Source organism: Protopterus annectens, chromosome 3.part0 (genome assembly GCF_019279795.1).
Source record: "Protopterus annectens isolate FY-2018-M chromosome 3.part0, PAN1.0, whole genome shotgun sequence".
NCBI lineage: Eukaryota > Metazoa > Chordata > Ceratodontiformes > Protopteridae > Protopterus > Protopterus annectens.
In genome coordinates this window covers 173,438,148-173,465,726 of record NC_056731.1, presented here as the reverse complement: position 1 = coordinate 173,465,726, position 27,579 = coordinate 173,438,148, and the positions used below count along the sequence as shown (strand labels likewise).

The window sequence follows — 27,579 nt, the reverse complement described above, 5'->3', positions numbered from 1 at the left end:
TGTCATTCTGAAGTTTATCTTTCCTTCTCTATCTTCTACAACCTATGTGTATGTATATATATATATATATATATATATATATATATATATATATATATATATAGGCTACCTTTTTGGGGGGCACCTGACAGCAGGGAAAAGAAAAACTAAATAAAATGGCATCAGCTGCATGTTTTATACCCCTGACGACCTGACGTCATGGAAGAGGAGACAGCAACCGACGCAGGACCCAAGACTTTGAAATTCGGGCCGACTGAGGGCAACCTGCCAGCAGATTACCCAAATGTAATGACTGCAACAGTGAATACTCTCGAATATCTACATTTATGGTAAGTGTACACAATTGTACTGTATGTGTCTTCTTTAATGGCACTGTTAGGGAAAGGTTAAAGTGGTTAAAACATATGTGAGGTGGTGCGGCGGGGGTGGGAGCATGCACCAACTGCTTATGTGTGCTAACCCTAACACCAGCCCTACATGTTATTGTTATGGAAAGGATTTTTAGTATTGTAACATTAAGCAGACCATGTATGTTCTGGGTTAAGTGGTCAGGGTTTACTGAAATAGAGGTTTTCTAATGGAAGAATAGTAGTCTGTTTTTTCATTTACTGTTAGTAGTGTTCAGTGCTATGTGCATTTACTGTTTTATGCTCTGTTATTTGTGGCTTGCTGTTTTATATATTTTCTGTGTTTCCTGGTGTAATCATACACACATACAGTGTATATACAGTGGATATAAAAAGTTTACACACCCCTGTTAAAATGCTAGGTTTTTGTGATATAAAAAAATGAGACCACAATAAATCATTTCAAAGTTTTCCCATGTTTAGTGCGACCTATAACCTGTACAATTCAATTGAAAAACAAACAAGTCTGTTAGGGGAAAAAATATATAAACAAATAAAAAAATATACAATAAGCTGGTTGCATAAGTGTGCACATCCTTAAACTAATACTTTGTTGAAGCACCCTTTGATTTAATTACAGCATTCAGTCTTCTTAGGTAGTATCAGCATGGCACATCTTGACTTGGCAATATTTGCCCACTTTTCCTTGCAAAAGCACTCCAAATCTGTCAGATTATGAGGGCATCTCTTGTGCACAGCCCTCTTCAGGTCACCCCACAGATTTTCTATTGGATTTAGGCATGGGCTCTGGCTGGAAGCCATTCTTTTGTTGATTTTGGATGTATGCTTGGGGTCATTGCCATGTTAAAAGGTGAAATTCCTCTTCATCTTCAGCTTTCTAGCAGATGCCTGAAGGTTTTAGGCCAAAAGTGACTGGTATTTGGAACTGTTCATAATTCCCTCCATCTTGATTAAAGCCCCAGTTCCAGCTGAAGAAAAGCAACCCAAAGCTTGATACTGTCACCACCATGCTTCACAGTGGGGATGGCGTTCTTTTGGTGATGCGAGGTGTTGTTTTTGCACCAAATGTACCTTTTGGAATTGTTGCCAAAATGTTCAACCAATCAGTTGGCTGCCGCTGTGAATTTGCCCTTTTTCCCCACTGTAGTGCAATCTCGGCATTAGTATATTTAGTTGGGGGGGGGTGTTATAATGTTTGTACTGGTGTGTTGTATGTAGTTGACCTACAGATTATTTTCCTTAGGAAAAAAATCGGTGATCCGGTCATTCAGTTACCTGGGAGTTTGACACACGTGTCGATGAAACTGTGTTCAGCTGTCTGCCGCTTTGATTTGCTAATATAGACCCAGAGATTGCAATACAGTGGGGACTGGAGATTTGCCATTTCCCTTACTCTAGTGCGAAATCTGAGTTGATGTGTTGTGGTTTTGACTTTTTTTTCTGTGCATTTGTGCTTGGATCTTTACTGTTAATTTTCCTTCTTATTTATTGGAACAGTAGGAATGTATGTGTCTTTTCATGTTCAGTTTAGCATACACCTTTAAACAGGACTTGTTAACGTTTCTTATAGCTAATTTTAACTTTCATTATACTGTTGTCTGATTTTCAGAATGCAGTTCTTTTTCACCACCAGCTACAGTGATCCTTCTTATCTTGCTGTGTTTCGAGGGTCTCCTTTTCCTCATCTTCACTTCCGTAATGTTTGGAACTCAGGTGCACTCAATATGTACTGATGAGACTGTGAGTATATATATGAAATTTTATACATTTTTGGAGATTAACAAGTATGCTTTTTATATGCCCTGTGTACAGGTAAATTAATGTATGCAAACATACACACAGATTTTGTGGCAAGGGTTAGAGGCTAATGGAAAAAGAGTAAGAAAGTCTCTTCCTGTAGGTTTTCAGAAGTATCATATGTAGTACAACATAGCACCGACAAGGTGCCCTGTATATACTGTAGTGATTCTGAAGTTTTACTATTTGTATGTTGTACCCATTGTAGTATGTGTGTTTAGATAATGAAAGCTAAGGAATGGCTGGCCGTGTTTACTTAGACTGCTTACATAAGAGTATGGATGACTTAACACTGGAAAATGTCATTTAGGAGTTGGTTAAATACTTGCGCACACACAAACACACACACTTATGTTATTACCCTTTTTACAGAATTTATTAAAATTTGTAATTGGTTTCATTTGACCAGACTGCTTCCTTAATTTAAGCAACTTGATTGTTTTGCCTTGCATCTTGCTGGGCGGTCTGTTTGCTGACTTACTCTTTTTGCTTTAAATTTTGATGAATTTCAAACCAAAAATGACAGGATGATATGCAGGGACATATCGGAACACTGAATGGGAGAAAAAGGTCCCTTGTCATGTCACTGGTTATGATAGCCAGTCTTAAATTGTGATAAGGTGTGATCACCATACATATTAAATAATAGACTACAGACAAATATTTTTAGGTCGAACCTACATTTGGGGCTTGGACAACCTTAAAAATGTTTTCTGACCTCTTGTATGTGGTCAGTAAAATCTGCAAACCTTCTCTATAGCATAACATGTCTCTCAAGATTTATTTCTATGTTAACAATGGAGGTTGTTTCCTGAGTGTAATTTTGTTATAACAGTTTATATCTTTGGGTCGTAGTAGGAGGGAGTAATCTGTTTCTCTGTCCTCATAATACACTTGCAGACTAGAACATGTCTGACAAGAGAGGGGCTATAGCAGCTCGTACCGTTTGTGCAAAGTGCACCCCTCAAAAACTTTATGCTGTAATGATAAACCTAGGACCCCATGCAGAACAAAAAGCACTTCTGCTTACCGCTAGGAAGGGCCTAACTTGGAACACGTGGTAAGTATGTAAATTCAGTCCCTACATACATCTGGACTTCATCTAGAATTGTATACAAAATGGTGAATGGCATATGTGGAAAATTGAGCAGTATTGAGCAATATGGAAGATGAGAATTGTAAAGGCATCCACAACAGTCTGTGACTTAGTGGTAGCTTGCACCCAAACTTAATGAATACCCTTCCCAGAAAAAAAGAAAGATAGATGGAATATTACATTTTTCAGAGCCTTATAAAAAGTAGAAGTAGAGCAACTACAAATATCTACTCCTATTAACATCTGATCCAAAATGCCAGTGAGAAGGGTGTTAAGTGCCTTCTGACACACTTCCAGCTTCTAGTACATCTTCCACACCTTGCTGTTATGTGAAGTCTGGCTGTAGGTGTTGAACTTCTTGATCGTTAAGCTTTTTCCCAGCCCACTGGTTTTATGGTATTGGAATTGTTCATTGGAAAATGCATGTTGTGGAGACCAAGGCTTCTCCTTACAGGATCTTCAAGATGCAGGCTATCTTGTGTTGGGAACCGTACCTTGTCTTTTAGAAAGACTGGGCATCCATTTGGATGGAGCAATATTTCCTTCTGAAAGTGGCTTTTGAATTCTCTGAACCAATCCATCCATCTCCCTCTCTTTGTTAAAAAAAAAAAAAAAAGCAAATGCCAGAAAAAAAGGATCCTTGGCAACCTGGATGTGCACCAGTAGCTCAGATTTTACCTGAAGAGAGAAGAGGGGGCCCTTAACCTGGATGTGCACCACCAGCTCAGATTTTACAATAAAGCACATGCGTGATTTTAGATAAATCTTTCAAAGTGTATTGCTTACTGTATTTTGTTTTACAGTGTTCTTCAGGATTCACCCTTCTAAATATTTGGCCTTTTGCCTATTCTCCTATTCCTTCACCCTTAGCTTGTTTACTGTCTCAGATTCAACCCAAATTTAGACCCACCAAGGGTTGTCCAGATGTTAGATGTAAAAAAGTGCTCTTATCAGTTAATAGATTAGGGGGACTATCTTTCTTGGTCTCAGTCAGACTTTTGCATTCCCCCTTTGCTTGGATGGCCCTTTGATCCAGTCATAACTCTTGGAATTCCATGTGCATCTGACATGTATGTTTGTATATCAATTGTTAACAGTGTAGGTGTCAAATTTTCTTTGCGGCTTTCTTTTCTCTTGATATGCAGACAGGGATTGTGCTGACAGTGGCTGGGATAAGCTGGAGAGCTAAGAGGTAGTTTGGTTGGAACACTGTTGTACATCGTATACACTGGCATGTGGAGTGGCATAGTTCCAAGTGCAGGAGCTTCCATGAAAAAAAAAAAAACTGAATTGGAATGGAACAAGGATAAACCCAGTCACAGGCCCACCAAGGAGGGGGCTCCCTTGTAGAGCAACTGATAATATAAAGCATATTTGCTTACTGAACGTGCAGAAAGTTACATTGTTCATAAAAAAAAAAACCTCTTAGGTTCATAGGTTGGTACTAGGCTATCAGCCCTAGGCCTATACAAGCCTAGCTATAACATTTCCCTGGCTATTTCTTCCCACACTATTTACTTCCCTGGACCCCTGTCTAGCAGGGCGACTGACGTGATCCCCGCGGTGAATTTCCTTTCTCCCATCCAATCTTCAAAGTTCCTTTTGAAGAGGGCCAAAGAGGCACTCTGCTTGACATGTATGGGCAGTGTATTCCAGAGTCTGGGGAGTCTCTGGGTCAGGAACCTATCCCTCCAGCATGTTTTGTTTATTGTGATAACAAGGTTTAGATCCCTGGAGCGTGTGGCTCTGAGGGATTGGGATTTCTTTAAATGTAGCATGTCCAACAGCTCTGGGTTTGACATGGCCTTGTATGTTAAGCAGAGATCACCTCTGAGTAGACTATATGCGACAGAGTATAGCTGGAGTTTTTTAAGGCGGTCAGCGTAGGGCATCTGCTTTAGACCTGTGATTCTTTTAGTGAGGTATTTCTGCGGCCTTTCCAGTTGTTGCAGATGTCTTGAGAGGTACATACCAAATGGGTCGTTGTATTCTATAATGGGTCTAATGAGGGATGAGTACAGTGGGACAATGACCTCCTTTTTTCTGGATGAAAAGCCCTTAGTGATGAGGTGTGCCACATAAAAGGATTTCCTGACTGTTGTGGCGATGTGGTTATCGAAGGTGAGACCACTGTCCACCTGTGTCCCTAAGTCTCTTATCACACTTTCAGTGTTTAGTGTACTGCCATCTATGTGGTAATTCACAGGTACATGTTTTTTCCCAAAGGGGATGACTATACATCTCTTGGCATTGAGCTTGAGCCCATGGCTCTGGCACCAAGCATCTGTTTCTGTAAGGCCCTTTTGTAGAGTATCCACATCATTTGGGGATTCAGTAATGGCTCCCAGTTTGCAGTCATCTGCGAACTTTGTTAGCCAGAGTCCCTTAGTGTTGGCCTGTACTTCAGAGAAGTAGATGCCAAACAAGAGCGGTCCCAGGACTGAACCCTGAGGTACTCCACTTGTCACTTGTCTGGAGCTAGATTTGGAGTCGGCTACTTTTACAGTGTGGATTCTGTCAGTAAGCCAGTTGGCAACCCATTGGGTGACATAGGGATTAATGCCCAGCTTAGTAAGTTTATCTATGATTCCAGAGTGGGGGATGGTGTCAAAGGCCTTGACAAGGTCTAGATAGGCTATGTGGACCACCTTACCCTTGTCCATATCTCTGGAGACTGATTCGAAGAAGTCAATCAGGTTCAGGAGACAAGATCTGCCCTTCACAAACCCAAACTGGGTGGGGTCCAGTGTTTGAAGGTTGCCAGTGTCTTGTTTATAAGTTCCATGATAATATGCTCAATGGCCTTGCAGATAAGGCTCGTCAGACTGATGGGACAGTAGTTTCTGGTATCCAAGGTGGATTCCCCCTTGTGGAGTAGGATAACTGTAGATCTGTGCCTCTCAGTGGGCATAAAACCTGAGGTGAGGCCATGATTAAACATGAAACGTAGGTGAGGTGCCAGTTCTTATTGTAGTTCATGTAGTACACAGCCCGGGATGTCATCTGGTCCCATGGATGCTGTATTCTTAGCTTTGGAGAGTGCGCTTTTTACCTGTGTGGCCATTATTACCAGAATTTGGCAATCTTCCAGTATTGAGATGGGCCGTTTAGGGGGTGAGAGGGGGGGTGAAGTTGTCACTGAATTGATCTGCCAGGATATTGGCAGTATCCTTGGGATCAGTGTATTTAATGCCATTCTGTTTTAGCTCAGAGCAGATCTGAGCATTGCCATTTAGATTCTTGACATAGTTATAGAATGCCTTGTGGTTGTCTTTGGAATCTTTGGCAATTTTATTTTCATAACTAGCTTTGGAGGATTTTATGAGGGATCTCAGTTTCTTACTGAGGCTGGTAAGGGAATTTTTTGCATCCTGGGATTTTCCTCTTTTCTGCAACAGTTTCTTCCTTTTGTTGTAAAGTTTGTTTATGGCAGGGGACCACCAGATTGGCTTCCTTTTTTTGGAGGAGAGCATCTTGGCTCTATTTTGGATGGCACGATTCATGCATGAGTGGATGTGCTCGTACAGTGCCTTAGTGTTGGATTCAGCAGTCACACTTTCAGTTCCCGTCTGCATGGGTGTCATGAAGTTTGTCACTTCTGACTTGAGTAGCATGAAGTTGGCTTTGGAGAAGTTTTTTATGGAGGTTTCCTTACTAGGGGGTGGGAGTGGGATGTGGATGTTAAGGGTGATTAGCTTATGGTCAGACCTGACTAACGAGGGGGAGACCATAGATGTGGAGCATTGATTTCCCATATTGGTAATGACCAGGTCTAGGATATTGGAGCCCCTGGTGGGACTATGGATTAGTTGATCCAGGGCATTGGAATTTATGAATTCCAAGAACCGTTGGGCAAAGGTGTTGGTACACGAGTAGTTTTCCCAGTTAATGGCAGGGTAGTTAAAATCACCCAGTATTAGGGTGTTTGGTTCTATCTTAATATTTTCCAGTATGTTTAGAAAGGTGTAGTGAGAATCTTGGAGCATGGTGGGAGATCTGTAGCAAGCTACAATTTGGATTGCAGTCTTACCTAGTGTTAGTTGCACCTGGAGAATTTCAGACTCATTGTGTTGGGCAACTAGCCTGTTGGTGTGAATATCCTTGGTGAATATGGACACTCCTCCACCTTTAGTGTTTCGGTCCTGGTTTGGTGGCCTAGAAGTGTGGTAAGAGTTGTACCTGGTATTGCAGTGGTGCTCTCTGGAGCCTTGAACCAGGTCTCAGTTACTGCACAGATATCTATGTTCTCCATTTTTAGGAGTGCCTCGAGAGAGTGCATTTTGAGGTTTAGACTTCTAGCATTGAGTAGCATTACCTTCAGATTTTGCATGCTTGTACCTGTTACAGTGGTGGATCTGTCCTTTGAACTTTGCCTAAAGAAGGCACAATAGCAGTGGCAAGAGCCTTAGCCAGTAACCTGAATCCCAGGGGCGACAGGTGCAGACCATCTCTGGCAAAGCATCGTGGTTTGTCGATCATGTCGTCCCAGGCAGATAGATACTGGATCCCCTTTGAATGACACCAGAAGCTTAGCCAGTTGTTGAAGTCAGTCATTTTGTCCTTATATTGTGGTATCATTCTGGGCGAAGGCAGGATGCTACTCAGGGCTAGGGTCATACCTGCCTGGGCCATATGATCCAGGAGCTCTTCCATATCTCTTTTCATGTAGTCCAGGGAGGTACGTCTCAAGTCATTCACTCCAACATGGACAATGATAGAGTCAAATTTGTACTTGTTGTGGAGTGATTTGAGTGCATGCGTTATGTGGCGGATCCTGGCACCCGACAGGCAGCTGACTGTAATTTTCTCCTTGTTCAACCTGGTGAGTGGGACATCAGTGTGCCGGACTATAGAGTCACCTATGACTAAAGTGTTAGGTACGTTGTCTTGCCTTAGGGGCTGTTGCTGGGTGGCACACTGGTGTTGTGAGCTATGTGACACTTTGGTTGTGATTGGTGTTTGTTTGCATTTCAGCTTCAGAAGTCCTTGTTGCTTGGGCAGGTTACAGTTAAGGGCATCCGCATATGTAGATTTAGTGTTGCTATATGTGGGTGTTCATGGTGTGGGTTTAGAAGGGCTATGTGTTGCTTGAGGTGTAGTGTGGGTGTTAACCTCCTCTTGACTGTCTATCACAATCTTGGGTGGAGAGAGCTTTGTTTCCAGTTTGACAATGTAAGTGCATCTCTCACAGGTTGTAGTGTTGGGTGGTAAGAGGAGAGGGTTGTCTGTGTACATGAGGCAATTGCTGCATTGCCCCAGTATGCCCAGATTCACCAGGTGGACAGGAGAAATCACTGGAAGCTGACCCTTGGACATGCCTGGTTTGGTGCTTTTTTTTTGGTAAAGTACAGGAACTGTTTTCCCTAACCTTAGCAAGGTACTTTGCAGTTATAGGCTGTTTAGTGCCTACAATTAATTTCTCCTTATTAACAAGGAGAGTTGAGTGCTTGTATCAGTTTAAGGCTTCCTAGTGCTTTCCAGCAGGTATTAGAGCAAGTGCTAGTCACAGGGATTCTTAAAGGTAAGATGAAAAAAAAATGCTCACTGCATTGCACTAGAGAAGTTAGATGTGAAAGTAGGTAACTTAAGTTTTACCTGTTTAAAAAGTTAAGGTTTAGTGGAGAGTTACTATTTTTAAAACAGCAAGATGGATTGAAAGGGGTGGTCACTTTTGTATTCTGGTACTATGTAATACAGTAGGATGGCCAATAAATTTAAATAGTTGAAGGGGAGTGATTTCAAAAATGATAATTTTGTGATTACTCACACAAGCCAGTGAAAGCAGAAAGGAAATGAGATATATGGTCAAATTAACATAAGAGGCAGGCAACTAGAAAGACAGTGGTATTTAACAAGGCAACTGTAACTGGGTGGTTTGGGGAAAAATTTCTGCCTGACTCAGAAGAAACAGAGCTGTGGTCTCTTTTGAAGTTTTAATATGCAGTTAAAGCAGAATGTTGCAGAAAACACAAGGTAAAGAAAACAAACTAAATTATTCAAAATATAAAAAGGGAATAAAGTAATACAAAATACAACAAATAAAAGCAAACTAACCTTTCCTTCACAGCAGCGTCTGGATGAGCCTTTCTGGTAAAGCTCTGAAATGTTTTATTTTACCCCTTAAATAGAAGGTTTAGTTCCTAGCTCCACCCCCTCATTTCACAAATGATTAACCTTAAGTGACCTCTTCTATGTTATGAATGAGTCCTTAATTGATCATTTCTAATTTTTGCCTGACACAGAAGAGACAGAGCTGTGGTCTATTTTGAAGTTTTAATATGCAGTTAAAGCAGAATGCAAATAAAACACAAGGTAAAGAAAACAAACCACAGTATTCAAAATATAAAAAGGCCAAAAAGTAATACAAAATACAATAAATAAAAGCAAACTAAACCTTTCCTTCACAGCAAAGTGTAGCAGAGTCTGGATGAGCATATTGAGTGTAATCTTTGCACACTTTGTATGTATAACTTAAAATACTGTTGTTGCACATTAACATCTCAGTACATCAGCCTGAAATGGCATCATTGTATATGTCAAGTATAGTGTTTCCCCCTTTTTGCCAGCTGCAACTCACACTTGTCAGAATCAGATGCTTGGATATCATTTCTGATTTGGCCTAGTGACTTGTTTAGATCCATCTGTCAAAGGTAATTGTCTAGGTAGCTTTCCTTAATTAGAACTCTTCAGTGATACAGTAACAAATCTTACGTTGTCTTTTCCCTCATTCATCAATGGATATATCTTTGGATCCAACTTTGGCTACTCTTAGACTTTGGAGCCAGAGCTCAGGTTATCTCAGGTTATGTTTGCCGGTTGTTCGAACAGATGTGGTCTCTCTTGCTCAGGCTTACCTCAGCTAAGTACTGATCTCTGGTGTTTCTTGTGATATACCTTGAGGTTTTTTGACTGTATGATCTTGCAAGGAGTTTTTATCCTTTTATGTCCCCTTAGTTTGTAGTTAAATAATTGTTAGAGTTAGTTGCTATTTCTCATGCTTTTGGCACTCTTTCTTAAGTTTTTTTCTCTAGTATAGCAATCTTAGGTAGGTTTTAGGTTTATTAGTAGTTGATTGGTTATTTAGGTATGTGGTGTTTTTTTTTCACTTTAGGATATTGTTTGTGGTCAATAGCTTTTCATCAACTATGGCTGACAAATTATTAGGCTTAAAAAAATGTGTGGCATGCAGCCACGATTCTAAATTCATACTCTCACACTTTGTGTCTGTATTGTTATGGAGCTGCCAACTTTGACAAGCAGTGCTCCATCTGCATTGTCTATTCCCAGTGCTATCACTGAATAAAGAAATAAACTTGTTCTGAAGGGACATTTCTCTGCCCCTGTGGGAGATTAATCCCTTGCTCATTCTTCTGCACTTGGAGCTTCCCCCTCTGTCAAGAACCCCCTGCCCCGATAGGCACATGGGGGAGAAGAGTAGCTGTAGGTCAAAGAAAAAGCCTAAGGAGTCCAGGAAACTCTTCCCAGCCAGCTCCTCTGTCTGCTGTGTCCTTGGCTCGGGCTCCAAAAATTCCAAATTCCTCTGATGCGATCCCCATTTCAGAGATGGTAGTTGCTGAATCCAATGCTTCTGTACTATGGGAGCTTAGGTTCTCAACAAGAGCCCATTTCCCTGAGGCTTTGTTTTCCATTTTTACGGGAAAGAGCCCTTCACAGGTCTTCCAGGCTCCCATACACAGCCTCTTCATTGCAGTCAGTTTGATCTACCAGAAGCCTTTCAAAAGAGGATGTGGATCGGATGATGAAAAATTTTCTCAGATGCAAAATTTTCTCAGATGCAAATTCATTTGAGGGTTCTCCCATTTCTGGCCACTGTTGGACCTGTGAACTTAGGTCCTTCTCATCCCATTGCGGTTCCTACCCCGATCCATCCTCCATGTTTGGGGACTGTGGATCTAAGTGCTACCTTACCTAGGGTGTGTCCAAGTCTGATCTGAAGAGTTTGTTGTCTGCTACTCAGATGCCTTTTCTGATCCAGCTGTCTGAGTAGCTCAGATCCAGAAGGATCTTGGAACCAAAATGTCTGCACTGGATCCAGGGGGATAGGGTCAACTCCGAAGTTCTCAGAACCATCCCTTCCTCTGGAGCTTCAGCATTAGACAGCTCAGCTCCAGCACTGGCTTTGGAGCCTAGTATTTTTGGATTCCAGAATCTGCTGGCTACTTGAGTTCCATCTGAAATGTTTTATGTTCCCTCTCAGCTTAAGCATTTAAGGCCATTGTGAGAGTGCTCCCCCAGTTTGATGTGCAGACTTCCCTTCCTCACTCGGCTCCGTCCATCCCCAATCAAATCCCCTTCGGTCTTGATCATACTAATCACATCCCATTAGGACAGCTGGCCCAATTGAGTCTCGAGACGGTCCATCTTCAGGACTTCCTCTCTTCTTCCGAGTCCTTGTAAGACAATTCCACCATAGATGCTTCTTGGAAGTATGTGTGCAAGAGGAGGCAAGTTGACTCCCCTCAGAAGTCATTAACTGAAGAGACTGACTGTTGAAAGAGAGGAATCCCCCAGATCCCCCCCAGGAGGCCTCATTCAGTGAACTTTTGAGAAAGGTGGGTGGTCCACCGAAGCCCCCTTCCAGGAGGAGACGATGTTTCTTCAGCTGTGGCCCAGCTACTTCTTGGATGGTTCCCCGAAGCCCCCTTTCAGGAGGAGCCGATGTTTCTTCAGCTGTGACCCAGCTACTTGGATGGTTCCCCCCTGCTGATGAGATGGTTAACCTTGTCTCAAAGTGCACATGAAAGAGGAACCTGACATAGCTGCATGGATTCCTTGGCAAACCAGATAAATTATTAGTCACCCAAAGATCATCCTCACTGGAGCAAGGGTCTTACCATCGATTACATGGTGGTGGCATCAGCTGCCAAAAATGAGCTTGCCAAAGAAAGCTTTTTGTCCACACCCCTAACAGAGAATCCAGGGCACTGAACAGATTAGGAAGTGAATATACATTTCAGTAACCTTCGCACTGAGGGCATTGAACTACCTGGTGGACTTGACACCATCCCATAGGAATTTGATGAAGGAGCTTTCCAAATTTCTCTCTGGATCCATCTCTGCAGAGGTCAATAAAACCTTGGGCATGCAGCTGGCAGTCCTCCAGTCCTTTTCAAATGTGTTGATGCACCTGATTTCTAATGGGACTGAGGGCACTTTGAGAGCTGAAGTCACCGGCATTACCATAAGGAGATATGCCTGGATGCACTTGTGTGACTTTGAGGAGAACTTCAAGATGCCCTTTTTGTCACTGCCCTTTATGATGGCTCTACGTTATTCTGGCCAAAAGTTAGGCACTCTTCAGAAGTGAGCAAGACAGGAAAACCTTTTCTGCCATAGGAATATAGTACCTCCATTCTGTTTGCTAGAGAAGAAACTTTGCTTCCGGAAGTCACAAGGGTTCTTCCATGGGGGTAAACTCTCACCCATGGCAGAACGGGGAATTCTAATGGAGGACATTGTCCCACGGGAAGGTATCCAGCAAAATTAGGGTTTCCAGGGGCATTCTCCAAGTGGACATATCAGCACTCTAGAATGGTTGCCCGACTGATGCACTCTGGAGGCAATCGGGCAGATGCTTATCTCTGCATCCCAAGTGCTGGGCAACCATCACCCAGTCTGCATAGGTGCAGAAGATCATAACTAGAGGCTGTTCACTTCCCTTTCTGCTTCGCAGCACACCGTCGAGGAAGCTTCCCACTGTTTCATCCTACCAAAGAAAGGCAGCAGTTTTAGAAGTAAAAAAGCTGCTGGGCAAGTGAGTCATTCAGGAGGTCCCACCAGATGAACGTGGATCCAAAACTTGCTCAAGATTCTTTTTGTTGCCAAAATAAAAACTGGGACCTCCAGCATTTTCAATCAGTTTTGACAGACAAATGGAACTACATGATGGTCATGGTACAGTCCATTATTGAGAAAAGATAACTAGATAATACTCTATAGATCTTGAGGATGTGTACTACTACATAAAAGTGGACAGGCACTGCAGAAGTTTTCTTTGCTTTTGGCTGGGAGCCAGTCATTTTTCAATTCAGAGCCCTGTCTTTTGGTCTCACTACAACCCCTTGGGTGTTCCTCAAGTGTATGGCAGTGGTTGCAGCTTATCTCAGACTGCAAGGCTTCCAGGTATTCCTGTATCTGAATGACTAGATCATCTCTTCTCCCATCAAGAATCTTCTCATCTGGCCAGGGGCTCCTTGCTCCATCTTTGCACTCAACTGGCATTTTGGTGAACTTGTGCAGACAGTAGAATTTATAGGAGCTCACATGAATACAAAGTGCCAGATAGCAAGACTCCCAGAGAACAAGTAAGCCACTCTCTGCAAATGAGCATTAGCAGTTCTTTCCTGCCAGAAGCCACCAGTAAGTTTGATCCTTTGTCTACAAGGATCTGTATTCTTTGTCTACAAGGATCTTTGGCTGCTTTCATTACTGTGGTTCCACTAGCCAGATGTCATGAGTTCTTCAGTGGACACTTTCACTGCAGTGGTCCATCTGTGGACTCTTTCAATGCAGTGGTCCATCAGACAAACCCATGAGGTTCTAAGTATTTCACTCAAACATCTGCAGAACCCACACATACACTGATGACTCGAGTCTCTGAAGGTTCACTGAGGTTGCCATTTTGTTATACCTTCTCCCCAATCCATTATAGCCATGGATGCTTATCAACTAGGGTGGGGGGCACTATTAGAGGCAGACTGTCTTCCTAGGTCAGCCTTCATAACAGTGTACTGAAGTTGAGGCAGTCTTCCTAGCATTGTAGGCTTTCCAGGGTTCCATACCTCTAGGAGTGATATCCAGACAGGCAGCGTGTCAGTAGCCTGGTACTTCAACAAGTATGGTGGAACACGCTCCTATCAGCTATGTTGAGAGGCAGTGAGAGTTTGACAATGGGTGATATCTTCTGACCACTTTCTGGTAGCAAAACACATCCCGGGGATATCCAGTGTTTTGGTGATCAGGTCCTTCTCATGAGTGGTCCTTCAATTTGATTGTAGCAGAGCAGATTTTCTGCCACCGAGGTCACCCATGCTGCAGTCTCTTTGCCTGTCCTCACAGCAGGATGTCCAGCAGGTATTTTGCCCTGATCCACCAGGATGGGGAGCCACAGAGGGATACTGTGACTCACATTTGTACCCCCCCAGGGCCTCCTGTATGCCTTTCCTCCTCCTTCTGTTATCCTGAAATTTATGCAGAAATCCTCAGAGAAGGAAGGTCATGGTCATCCTCGTATCCCCTTTCTTGGCTCAACAGGTGTGGTTTTCTTTCCTCTGAATTCATCTGATAGATTCTTCTTGGGTACTGGATCCCAATCTAGATCTTTTCTCACTCATCCAGAAATCCTCATCTGGACTTTCACGTCCTCAGGTTAACAGCTTGGTTTCTTCACTTCCAGTGATGGCTGGTCAGTCCAGACTTTCTTCCCAAGAAGTCCACATTCTCACTTCATCCCAAATACCATCTACCCGGAAGATTTAAAAAAAACAAGTGGAAAAGCTTTTCTATTTGGAAATCCCATAGGAATCGAGACCATTTTTTTGTCTCCTCTTCCAGCTATTTGAGATCTTTTAGCTTCCCTTTTTCACAATGGTGCCAGCTACTGTACTATTAAAAGTCCAGCTTGCCACAAATTCAAGTTTCCACATTGGATAAAATCAGTCTTCTTTCACTTCCCTTCATTTATCCAAGGCTTTCCTCAATGTACTTTCTTTTTTTATATCTTTCCTAAGATGTTCTACTCCTCCTTGGTAAATTGTCATTCTGTTACAGGCTTTAACTAGATCTCCCTTGGAACACTCAGCCAAGGTGGATCTCAGCTATCTAGCTTGGAAAGCCTTATTTTTGGTGGCAGTCACTTCAGTTCAGAGTATTGGAATTGCAAGACCTTTCTTGGAAGTCCCTTTACCTGATCTTTCAAAAGGATAGCGAGTCCATGTATATAAATCCCATCTTTTACCCAAAAGGTAACTATGGAGGCCTGACTAAATCAATCCATCCAGTCTTCAGTTTCCTTGTATAATTTTGTCAACAAAGGGGAGTACATGTTGCATTTGTTGTATGTTCATCATCTGCATCGCTTCTTTCTTCACTGTACAGAAAGAATTAGGAAGTCTTGCAGCTTGTCGTTTTCTCAACAGACAAACTGGGACAGGATGTCTTTAGCGACTCTCTAGATGGATATGTGACTGCATTTCATATGTATGCAAAAAGAGGAGTGGTTGACCTTAAATAAACCCATCTAGACTCACTCAACTAGATCTGTAGCTGCTTTCTACTGCCTTCTTTTCAAAAGCCTCCATTGATGATATTTGCCCTGCATTCAGTTGGCCCATTATACATGCCTTCCTTTCTCATTGCAAATTGGATTTGCACTCCAGTGTCATGGCTGCTTTTGGTTCAGATGTCCTCCGGAATATCTTTCCACGAGACATCTTGAGGGTTTCGTTAGCTGAGGACTCTGTCCTGTCTGTTGAGGAAAGGATGGAAGAGACAATATCAGATACAAAAGTTGTGTACTTAGCATAATGATGGATCTTTGTTGTTTTTTCTATCCTTCCTCAATTTCCCATCCTCCTTCCCTCTTCCCTCGTGTTTGCTATGGTGGTGCTGTGGTAGCATTGTCACCTCACAGTAAGACGTCCTGTTCGATTCTCAGCTAGAGCGTCTTCTGTGTGGAGACATGCTTGAATGGGCGTAACTTTGTTGAAGGTTGTGCGTCAGAGCTGGCAACTCGGCACATAAAAATCTACTGCTAATCATTAGCGGACCGGAGTTCCGCTGTGGTGACCCCTAACTGGGAAAAGCCGAAAGACACAACATTATTCATTGGTTTCTGGTATGACCATACTGTCTTTTACTGGATCTGTCTGTTCTTCAACCCCTAGAGCAGAGTATGATTTAATATGCTAATTTTATAAATTTTGGTCTGTGAGGAGAGGGTCCATTGTCCATTATCTGGTTTCTGGGCAAATTTGTTCTGAGGTAACTTCAAGTGCAGGAGGGGGGGAGTTATGGGTAAAGGAAGGAGCCGGACATTTGAATCCAAAGTCTACAGTGGCCTAAGATGGATCCAAGGTGGGATCCAATGACCTGTCTTTTGAGGAAGGACAAAAGCAGACAACACAGATGTATCATTATGGTAAATACATAACTTTTGTTTTTCTGGTGTCGTTACACTGGTCTGCTATGTACTTGGTAGACGACTGTTTGGATTTATTGTCCTACATTTGATGCCTTCCCCAGCAGTCTTTAATTATGCACGTCATCATCTAGTAACCTGTGCATTGTCATACTTCAGTCTTTGGATACAGCCATGGTCGGGGTCTTCCATATTTTTCTGTTTGGTGTATGGCTATCCTTGTGATTATGGTGGGTGGAGTGGTTATCCTTTTTTCTCTGTGGCTGTTCTGATCAGTCATTTGTTTGTCAGAATGGCTTTGATCATATTTGATTGTCATACCTGGTTTCATTGCATGTGTGATGGTTTTCAGTTTGCTTTTATAAGTGTGTTGTTTGGGTTAGTTGGGGTTGAAATTCTTTGCCATGCTCTTAAAAATGTTTAAGTATTTTCATGCCTTCCCTACTTATTATACACTTTTTTTATATGCATAAATCCTTGTTATAGCTGCCCCATCTCAGTGGCATAGAGGAATGGAGCCCTACCTGCAATCCAGATGGCTCACGTTTGATCAGCAGCTCTGGAGCTAGTAGATACAGGGTAGGAAGTGAGTTGCTACATTAGCTTGCCTATCCAGCTGGTGGTTTACATGAAGTTGGAGCATGCCTTACCAGAGACCTGGACATGTTTTCCTGGTAGCAGGCATGCTGCTATAGTAGTGGGGATGGGTATGAGTGAGCTGACTGCATGGGTGGCAGTGCCTACTTTGCAATGCTTACTCTACCCAGATAGTGGTCCTGTCCTCACGTACTAATAAACTCCCCCAGTTGTGTATGTGATTTCCCAGCCCCCACCTCTTTGTGGGGATGGAATGTCTCATAATCCATAGACCTGTGAGCTTGTGGCATCCATGGAGAATAAGTTTCCACTTGCATGGTCACAATAGGAGTCAGCTTGGTTTCTCCTTTCTTATCCTGGATTTATAAGTTTGGTTCCAGGAGGAGGAGGAGAGAAGTATAGTGGGCTAACTGGACAAGGGCAGAACTAGGCAACAAGAAGTAATAGGGTCCACAGTAGAAGATAAAAAGTACAGCTTATTATGAGTCCTAATGACATTTGGAAATCTTTGCAATAAATTTATTTATTCTCATTTACTTGTTTATTAATAAGCCATCTTGACCATTACAAGAGAAAAGAGATGCACTGAGTGTACAGTAAATATATTAAGCTTGTTTGTTACATGCACTACTTAGCTGCAGTTGTTGAAAAGGCTTATTCAGTATTCCATCAAGTCACTGGTTCACCCCTCTTGTGGAACTTTTGAGAGGTTTGCTGGGGCTTCACAACTGTGCATCTCTATTTCTTGGTGCATCCTGCATTTTGACATGTTCTTTGGACTGGGGACATATTTTGTAGACTCCTTTTTATTTACAATATTGCGCCCTTCCTGGGTAAGAATCATCTGTACTGTATAGAAAGTGCTCAAGTTGCAACCTTCATTTTCATTGATTTCAAGTCTATACTGATTTGCTGAATTTGTAAAGTGCGTGTCCCCTTAAATAACTGCTAACATTTTTTGTGGTGACCTTCCACTAGCCATCTTGTAATTTTTTTGTGCAAGTCCGGGATAAATTTTAAACTCGCTCCCAGTTGCTAGATTAATTCTCTGCCAACATAGTTTTAGATGCCAGTGAATCCTGCAATCGTTTGGTGTAAGCAGCATCCAGACCAGATTATGTTATCTTATTTTGTTTTTTTTTATAAAGTTTATTAAAGTGCTGCTTAGCAGTAAACCCACACACAACATTTCTGTTTACCTTTCCCCAGTATTTTTATAGTTACCATTTAGAGTTATTGAAGCAGTGCACGATAGCAGTGATATTGCTAGTCATACAGTTACTGATCTTTTGTACCAATCGTGTTTCTTAAATTGGTGTGTACATTGTTTATGCTACAGTAGAGAGAAAATATGTTTAGTAACACAGCAACTCATTTAACACCTCTGAGCTGTGGAATGTCATACCTCTGTCAGCCTACACATATTCTCACATTCCAGAGCATTTTCTAAAATATCAAGTTAAAAAACACAAGCCAAACAAATGTAAATATCATGTGAATAGCAAATGCCATTAAAAGAAATTACAGACAGCAGAGTTCTCAGTAACTTGCAATGATAATAGCACAGTCACTGTTTTTACTGCAGTATATTTTAGTCCACACAAATCCTAGATTATATTTAAGCTTCACAAATAATTTTAATGTCTTATCATTTTTTTGTCCCCGCTGCCTGCTGTTCATCAGTCGCTTCCCAGCCAATTCACCCTTTCATTCCCCATCAGCAAGGATGGGAGTCAGCTGGGAGGGGTCATCATTTAGGCAGTCATCAGGGATGATTCATATTTTTACCTTTAAGCCCTAACCTCTTCCTTGCACACGCTTAGTATTGAGAGTGAAGTCTGCACTGGTCCTTCCTCTCTTATATGTGGGGTGTTGTTTGCAAGCAGTCCCCTCTCTCCCATCCCCAAGCACAGGTGGTGGGGTTTCCCTTATGTCCACCTCCATGATCTCTCTCTCTGCCTGGGAAAGGTGAGCAAGCCACACCTCTTCATTCCTTTCTATGCCTTTCTAGCTCTTCCAGTGCTGAAGCTGCTAATGAAACCCTGGTCACCTGGGTTGCTGTCCGGGCATCATCCCTCTGCACCACAGAGCTAGGTTTAACAATCTTCTTATCTTGGAAACTACAACCTACACATTTAATGCCAGAGGCTGTTTGTTCAGCCAGACGTGAGCTTTCACATGGTGACACAACTCTTCTTTTTGAATTGGTTATTCATTGAGACATGTACCTAAATAGGAAAATTGTGCTCATTTGTATAATTAACACTGTAAATAAAACTATTACTTAAGCTGTACAAATTAAATGACTCTTCTTCAGCATCATCTAAAGTTTAGTCTGATCCCATGCAATAGTTGTTTTTTTGAAATATTAACATATGGAAATATTGAATATCTTTATAATTAGTAGCATTCAACTAGCAGCATCTCCAGGATAGTATACCTGTCATGGATAGAGACACTATATTTTTTGTCTCCCACCATGGCATTTTCAAACCATGCCCCTCAGTAACATAACTCTGTCTCTGTTATGAAAATAAGAATGTAAAGATTAAGTCATTAATAACAAGTAACAAACTGTGATTGTCTTAACTGCAGGGCATCTAGATTAACAAACCTATTTTTTACTTGCACTTCTTTGTTATGCTGCCTAATATTAGATGTGATGATGTTCTGTCTCACCTTCATTCTTACTAGGTTGGGTTCGGATCCACTCTTTGTATCCGTCTCTGCCTTTATTTTCAAGCTCAAATTCCTGTGCCAGCTCATGGCTAACTCCCTATCCCAGCATGCACTGTAACTATCCCCAGATCTCGTTTGCCACTAAACAAGATCGATGTTCATCTGCTAGCTTTGGCTAAGTACAGTTCTTTTTGATTACCTTTTGGCTTGCAATTCTTAGAATTTTTGAATAACTGAATATTTTCACTGTTATAGCTGAGTGTGTATACTCGTGACTTAATTCCCATATTTGAGCTGTTTTCTGATTTTGGCTGTAGTTTATTCGCTAGGACTTGTATTTTCCCTTACCAGCTTGTGTTTATTTGTAGTGGCCCTTTTAGTGGAGTAGTTCATTTAAATTAGAGAATTGTTCAAAAGCCCATTTTAGTTAGAGGGCTTTAACCCTACTGTTGTGTTTCCTTCCAGTTTGTTATTAATGCAGTTGCGGTTGTAGTGTTGCAGTTAGTTTAACTTAGAGCATTGTAACAGGCCCCATTTAAGTTAGAGCTTAGTCTTTCTTTTTCCCTGTGTATTCTGTATCCTCAATAGCTCGACCCGTTTAAGTTAGAGGGTCCAGTCTATTAAAAAAAAAAAGAAAATTTGTGGTTCTTGCTGTTCTTTACCTTAAAAATGTCTGGCAAGGAATCTAAGTCAATGGGTTTTAAAAAGTGCAGCAAAAATATGCCCCTTAGCGATAAACACACCCTTTGTGTTTATGGTATTGGGGCCGTCCATCTCCAGGACACGTGTTCCATTTGTCAGTCATTTAATCATACTGCCCTCCTGGAGAGGAAAAATAAATTAATCCTCAAAGGTCTCTTAAAACCATTCTCAGAGGCACTGGAAGAAGGTCTGGGTTAATCTAGATCGGATGAGTCTCCTGCTAAATGTGACAAATCAGATAAATCTGGAAAAAGACCTTCCTCTTCTACATCATTGGATCCGGCATACAAAATACCTAGACTATCCTCCTCTGATCCGAAGGCTACTGGATCAGACAAACCTCCATTGGCTCCAACACCTTCTTGCTCGGTGCCACTGGAGTTTGAAATTAGGAGCTTGTCTCCCCTGTTTTGAGATCTCTCATTCTTCAAAAAACTAAATCTTCCTCTCCCTCAACCCGGTCTTCTAGGAGCCTTTCCAATGATGACATGGATCGGGTTATTCAGAAGCTGTTACAGACAACGGCACTAGCTAAATTACTTTCGGATCCGACCCCCAGGGCTTCGGATCCTACAACATCCACCTCCTCCGATCCAACCTCTGGCTTTGGAGTCAGAAGGTCCGGAGTTGGTATTAGTGGAATTGTCCGATCTGAGACCCACCACAGGATCCACTGATCCAACCTTGGCTCGGACATCCTCTGCTCCAGTGGAGCTGGAGGAGTCTAGGAGCTGACACTTTCCAGGCAGGTCGGACAGCTGTCGGATCTGACTTTGCCTCTCGGGGCCTATTTCGGGTGAGTTCACCTCCAACCTCAGCCTCAAGTCCATCATCTTTGGTTCTGGGGGGTATTTTTTGCCTTCTTCGGATCCAGGGATATCCTTTGATCAGGGACGGAGGGGGCTTTTGAGGTAATGAGGAAGGTGCTGTCTCCACAGACAGGTTCACAGTCCTCTGGATATTCCTCCCTCCAGGGCTTCGGTGCCTGCCTGTTTACCCCTGCATCCACAGGGACGCAGAGACCCTAGGCTTCAGGCTGCCCCACAGGGCACCCCTACTCTTTGGAAACCTCCCTCAGTGTACTCTTCTGAGGAGGTCCATTGGAAGAGACTGTGCAAGAGGAAGCGCATAGACTGCCCAGAGGAGTCTGTCACTTCTGATACGGACTTCAGTGTGTCAGAAGGATCCTCATGGTCATCTCCTGATGATGTCTCCTTTGGAGACATCCTGGAAATGCTAAAACAGAGAGGTGGCTGGAAGTCCTCTAACCCTTCATCGGAGGAGTCCGTATACCTGAAGTAAAGGACACACACACTAGGCGTGAACAGGAAGGAAAGACTCTGTCTGCAGTAGGACTCGTGTTTTTCCATGCCCACTAGGCCTTATCCCATAGGTCAAAGAGGTAGTGGTATGATGTGGCTCCGAAAATCACAGAGATCTTTTCAGGGCACATGTGGTAAAATTTCCAGCAGAGGTTTAAGTAGTAATGGAAGATGTCAACCTCATGGCAGAGGGGGGGTCCACAAAATCAGGGTGACAGAGAATCCTTCTTTGGTAGACCCTTTCAGCGTTCCTGAAAGGAAGCCCAACTGTCCAGTTTTGGAGACGGTCGGGGGTCATTTATCTTTGTACCCAGACACATGGCAATAACTAACAAAAGACAAATGGATACAAAGCATCATATCCAAAGGTTATTTCATCCCGTTTTCCCTTCTTGCTCCAAAGATGAAAAAAAGTTCCAGATGCTCCACCAAGTCAAAAGGAAAGGCAACATTAGAAATTCAAAAGTTGCTAGACAAGAGAGTCATCCAAAAAGTCCCCACAGGCCAATTAGGATCCGGAACTTACTCAAGGTTCTTTTTAGTTCCAAAGAAAACAGAGTACTGGAGACCAATTCTGGATCTCGGCATTCTAAACAAATCAGTAAAGAAGAGCAAGTTCCGGATGGTGGCACTGCAGTCGATACTCCCATTCCTGGGAAAAGATGATAGGAAGTGCTTTGTAGATCTCCAGGATGTGTACTACCACATAAAAATGGAAAGGCAATCCAGGAGACACTTGCAGTTTTGGCTGGGAGCCAGTCAGTACCAGTTTCGAGCTCTGCCCTTAGGCCTCACTACAGCCCCAGAGGGTTCACCAAATGTATGGCAGTAGTAATGGCTCACTTGAGACGTCTAGAATTCTGGGTATTTCCATGCTTAGATGACTGGCTGTTAACCGTCACGACCAGGCATCTGCTAATCAAGGCCATAAATACAACCTTACAACTCTGCTCCCACCTTGGCATTACCATAAACTACAAAAAATTTGCCTTAGTGCCTTCTCAGCATGTGGTTTTTATAGGAGCAGAATTAAAATTGACACAAGTGACAGTGCAGCTTCCGCCAGAAAAGGTCCAGTCTCTAAGGTACCAGGTGAGATACCTGTTAAGAAGAAAGAAAGCCCCAGCGAAGGTAGTCCTCAAAGCTCTTGGGATCATGACAGCAGCAGTAGTTTTGGTCCCCCTGGCATGTCTGCATATGAGGATTCTTCAGTGGTCGCTGCAGGAACTACTGATGTCTCACAAAATAGTCTTAACAGAAACTTGCAAGAAGGATCTTCAGTGGTGGCTACACTCCACTCAAGTGACTCAAGGTTGACCATTCATTCACTCTCAACCAGTGGCCATGGTGACCATGGACACCTCTAAGATAGGGTTGGGGGGGGCATTATCTAGGAAGGGCAGTCAATGGCACCTTGCAGAATCACGAGGCTCACTTGCACATCAGTGTCCTAGAGATGAGAGCTGTACTTTTAGCATTGTAAGCATTCGAGGACTCTCTCCCCCTGGGAAACATTGCAGTCCAGATAGACAACATGTCAGTCATATGTTATATAAACAAGCAAGGAGGAACCAGATCTTACCCTCTTTGTGGAGAGGCCCTGAGAGTATGGCAATGGGCGACCTCCTCCCATCGTTTTCTGATAGCAACACATCCTGGGGAAATCCAGCATGATAGCCTATAGACTTAGAGCGATTCTGATGCCTCACAAATGGTCTCTGAAACAGGAAGTAGTGAAAAAAAATTTCCGAAAATGGGGCCAGCCTTGCTGCGACCTCTTTGCGACATCCATGAATGCCAAATGCATAAGCTACTTTGTCCTTATCCCCTCTCTGGGGTAGTCACCAAGGGATGCAGTTGTACACGATTGTCTCCCTGGGACTCCTCTATGCCTTCCCCCTTTTTCCACTAATTCCCTAAGTCCTTTCTAAAGCCAGTTGTTTGGGAAGGGACTTGATAGTCATCATTCCATACTGGCCTCGCCAAATCTGGTTCCCCTTCCTGTGGCCTTATATTCAGGAGGAGCCATGGATTCTGGACCCAGTTCCAGACCTTCTGACTCATGCGTCAGGAATGCTCCACCCATCCCTTCAGACCCTCAAACTGACAGCGTGGCTGCTCCAATTCCAACAGTAGTCAATTTTCCAACCCTCTCCTCTCGAGTTACACATTCTAATTTCTTCTCATAAAGCTTCAGCAGGGAAAATTTATAAAAGCAAATGGAAAAGATTCTATTTGTGGGCTACCCATAACCATATTGATCCTTTTTCTGCTCCTGTTAGTTTCAGCCTGGATTTCCTAGCAAAGCTTTTCAACAAGGGTGCAGCTGCAGCTACTGCTAGGGTTCATCTAACAGCAATCTCCAACTTTCATTTGGGAGACTCTGGCTCTGATATAATATCTCATAAGCTATGCAAAGCCTTTCTCAAAGGTACCATGTTATTAAGACTGCCTATCAGAGACCCTCCAGCCCCTTAGGACCTAAATTTCATTCTATCTGTATAGTTTTTCCTCACTTGGAACCAGCATCATCTTGCGCATTAAAGTTTTTGACTTTGAAAACCATTTCTTGGTAGCAGTCACCTCTGCCAGAAGGGTGTCATTTGCAAGCATGGTCTATAAAGCCCCCATATTTGCTTTTCCATCGATAGAGGGTATCTTTGCAAACAAACCCCTCCTTTTTACCTAAGGTGGTTTCCAAGACAAATTTGGACCAAACTATCAAGTTACCACTTTCCTTTGTTTTCATAATTTGGGAAGAAGAGTACATGTTACATCAGCTGGATTTACGTAAGCAGTTACATTTACCAACATAGAACTGCAGAGTTCCGAAAATCTGATCAGTTATTTGTTTCTTTTTCAGATGCTGAGAAAGGATCCTCTGTTTCTAAAGTTACACTATTTAAGTGGCTATCAGATTGTATAACTTTTATTTACAAGTCTCAAAATAAAGAACTTCCGAAAAAAGTTAAAGCCCATTCTACAAGAGCCTTTGCTGCTACTTCAACCTTTCTGGCTAAGGTACCAATTGACACTATTTGTGCTGCAGCAGCTTGGGCTTAACCACATACTTTTATCACTCATTACGAAGTTGATTTGGCCTCCAGGAATAGAGCTTCCTTTGGCTCCATGGTTCTGAGTAATATTCTCCCGTGAGCCACCCAAGAATCAATGTGGTAGGGACGGTGTCCCAACCTAGTAAGAATGAAGGCAAGATAGGACAACATCACATAAAGAAGTTATGTACTCACCATAACGTTCCATGTGTGTTGTCCATCTTTGCCTTCATTCTTACATCCCACCCTCCTATCCCATCCCTTTCTTTCACTCTTAGAAAAAGCGGGTCTAACCAAATTGGATCCCCTTGACCTCTGCCCTTCTTCATCAGGCTCTGAATTCTTTCTTAGGAATAGGCATACCTATATGAGATTAGGGCAAACAAGATCTAGGGTAGATGTTCTTCGTGTTTCACTGTTGCAGTCATCACATTTGTTTTATCCCTGCCAGGGTAGCCCTCGGCCGACCTGAATAACAGAGACTTAGTATTTCTGTGTCGGTTGCTGTTGCTTGAGGACTGACAGGTCATCAGTGGTATAAAGGAAGGCATCTGACGCCATTACATCAGTCTTTCTTGCCGTGGAGCCCAAAGCAGAAGCAGTTTGCACGAGTGCCGGTCGGCCACTACCTGAGTTTCGTTTCCAAATTGAAGTTGAAGTCTTCGAAAGCTAAGTACCGCGTTGGGGATCTTTTTTTTTTTTGCACTAACCGATGTCAGAAAAAGTTAATTGTCTTGCCTGTGGAAAGCAAATACCACACCGGGACTTCCATTCTGTGTCACTTGTCTAGGCCCAGACCACGACGTCCCTCATTGTTGCTTCTGTGCTTTGTTTAATGCCAGAACTATTTGTCGTTGGGCCCTTATTGTAGCCGGATATTTCCGTTTACAGTCCCCGAATTCTGATATGGCTTCGGTAAGCTATCCGACAGCAGATCTTCTGAAAAAACATAAAGATAAAGACAGAGACAGACTGCACAGGACCAAACCTTCCGACGATGCTTCCGTTAAGCTGGTCGTCAGTCTTTTAGAACTCAGTGAGGCACTTTTGCAGCCCCTGATGCCCACTTCAGTTAATTCGCAGGCCGCTACCGAGACCCTTTCGGAGTCCGGTATGCCGCAGAACTCTTCTTCATCTAATGATCCTGTGGTCGTCTCTACCTTGAATGGGTCCGGAGCCGCTGTGCAGGCACCGGCTTCAGAGGAAGTCCTTTGCAACACCGAATCACAACATAAACCAGTGCCTTCTTTCACTGCTACCGTTCTTTTGAAAACAACCGAGTTCCTTAGGCCCAGGGGTCAAACCACACCCAAGAAACCGACTATCCATTCTCAGACTCCTGCTCCCTCGCCTCAGTCTCAAATGCTAAAAATGGCAGAAGATTAGGGGAAGCCAAGCCACTCCCTCAAAAAGGAAAATAAATCTGTCTCCAGTAGTTTTGTCTGAACAAGAGTCAGATGAATCCGATGCATCTGACTATGAAGACATGCAGCCCCACTCCACATATGAGGATTCTGATGCAGAGGAATCCATTCCTTCAGCCTCTTCCCCCAGAGAATTTTTCCTTTGGGGAAACCCTGCATACCTTAAGGGAGCATTTCCAGTGGGGGAGTCAAGACCACCCACAATCTAAAAAGAGACCCAGGGAGTTCGTGGACCTTCCACAACACAGGCCCTTAGCCATCCCCCCAGTCCTAGATGTGGTGGATGATGTCTTCCTTGAATCCAGCTCTACTCCAGATGCCCTCCCTCCTGCTCCCAGAAAAACAGACAGGTACTGCAGAGTTCCTGACTCGCACAAATATCTGTTTTAAAAGTCCAAAAGTTGACCCCTGTGGCCATTACTCAAGGGCCTAAAGGGATTAAAGCAACCTCTGCTAATAATCCCACTCCCTCAGACAGGGATTCCCGTGCACTGGACAGATGGGGTAAAAAAGTATACACCTCAGCTACTCTTGCTATTAGGGCACTGAATTGTCAGTTCCATATGCTTAAGTATCAGCAACATACCTTGGAACTCCTTAAACAAAAAATGTCCTCCTTTCCTGCATGGGCAGACACTAAAGATTTACATGACTTAATGCATTCTGCTGATCAAGTAACTAAACACACATTGCACTGTGGTTTTCATGCCCTTCTTGCAGGGCACCAGTCACCGGATCTGTCATTAGAAGACATGCTTGGCTTAAGGAATAACCCCTGCCAGGCCATGTCAAATCAAAATTGTTGGATGCACCCTTGCACAAAGATAACTTATTTGGCACTAAAGCAGAAGAAGTCTTAAAAAAGATGGAAGAAAAAGCAAAATCTATGCAAACTGTTAAAGATTTCTTACAGTTCCAGCCTTCTAGGTTCAGCAGGCATTTCCCTCCAAGCAGTGGCCATTTCCTGCTCCGAGTAGACAGGGCCAGCCTAGGCCCCGTGGAAACAGACCCCAAGACAGCAGCCCCAGCGGTTGCAGAGATCTAAGCAGTGGACTACCTCCACTTCAAAACCGGGGAGTTCTAAGCCACTCCCTTATGGTAAGAACTCACAATGACTTGCCCCTTCCCAACCTCGCCTCTACCCACCTTCGCATACCCCTTGGAGGAAAACTCTCCTTTCACTCAAGCACCTGGGCCACCATTACCAAGGACCAATGGGTTCTGAACATTGTGTCTCAGGGGTACAAATTCTCTTTCCACACACTTCCAACCCCAAAAGGGTTCCCAGATCTACCACCAAATCATTGGGCAGGGGCTCAAAAGCAAATCCATTCCCTGCTCTCCTTGGGGGCAGTAGAGCACATTCCTGCAGAGCAGAT

At 43.0% G+C, this 27,579-nt stretch overlaps 1 protein-coding gene across 1 annotated transcript in view; it reads left to right on the top strand.

Moving 5' to 3' along the window:
- Positions 1-27,579, top strand: part of ZDHHC3 (zinc finger DHHC-type palmitoyltransferase 3) — a 678,918-nt gene that overhangs the window by 252,370 nt on the left and 398,969 nt on the right. The window contains exon 4 of the mRNA XM_044064670.1: positions 1,978-2,108. Coding sequence (XP_043920605.1) covers positions 1,978-2,108 — 131 coding nt within the window. The remainder of the gene's footprint in view (positions 1-1,977; positions 2,109-27,579) is intronic.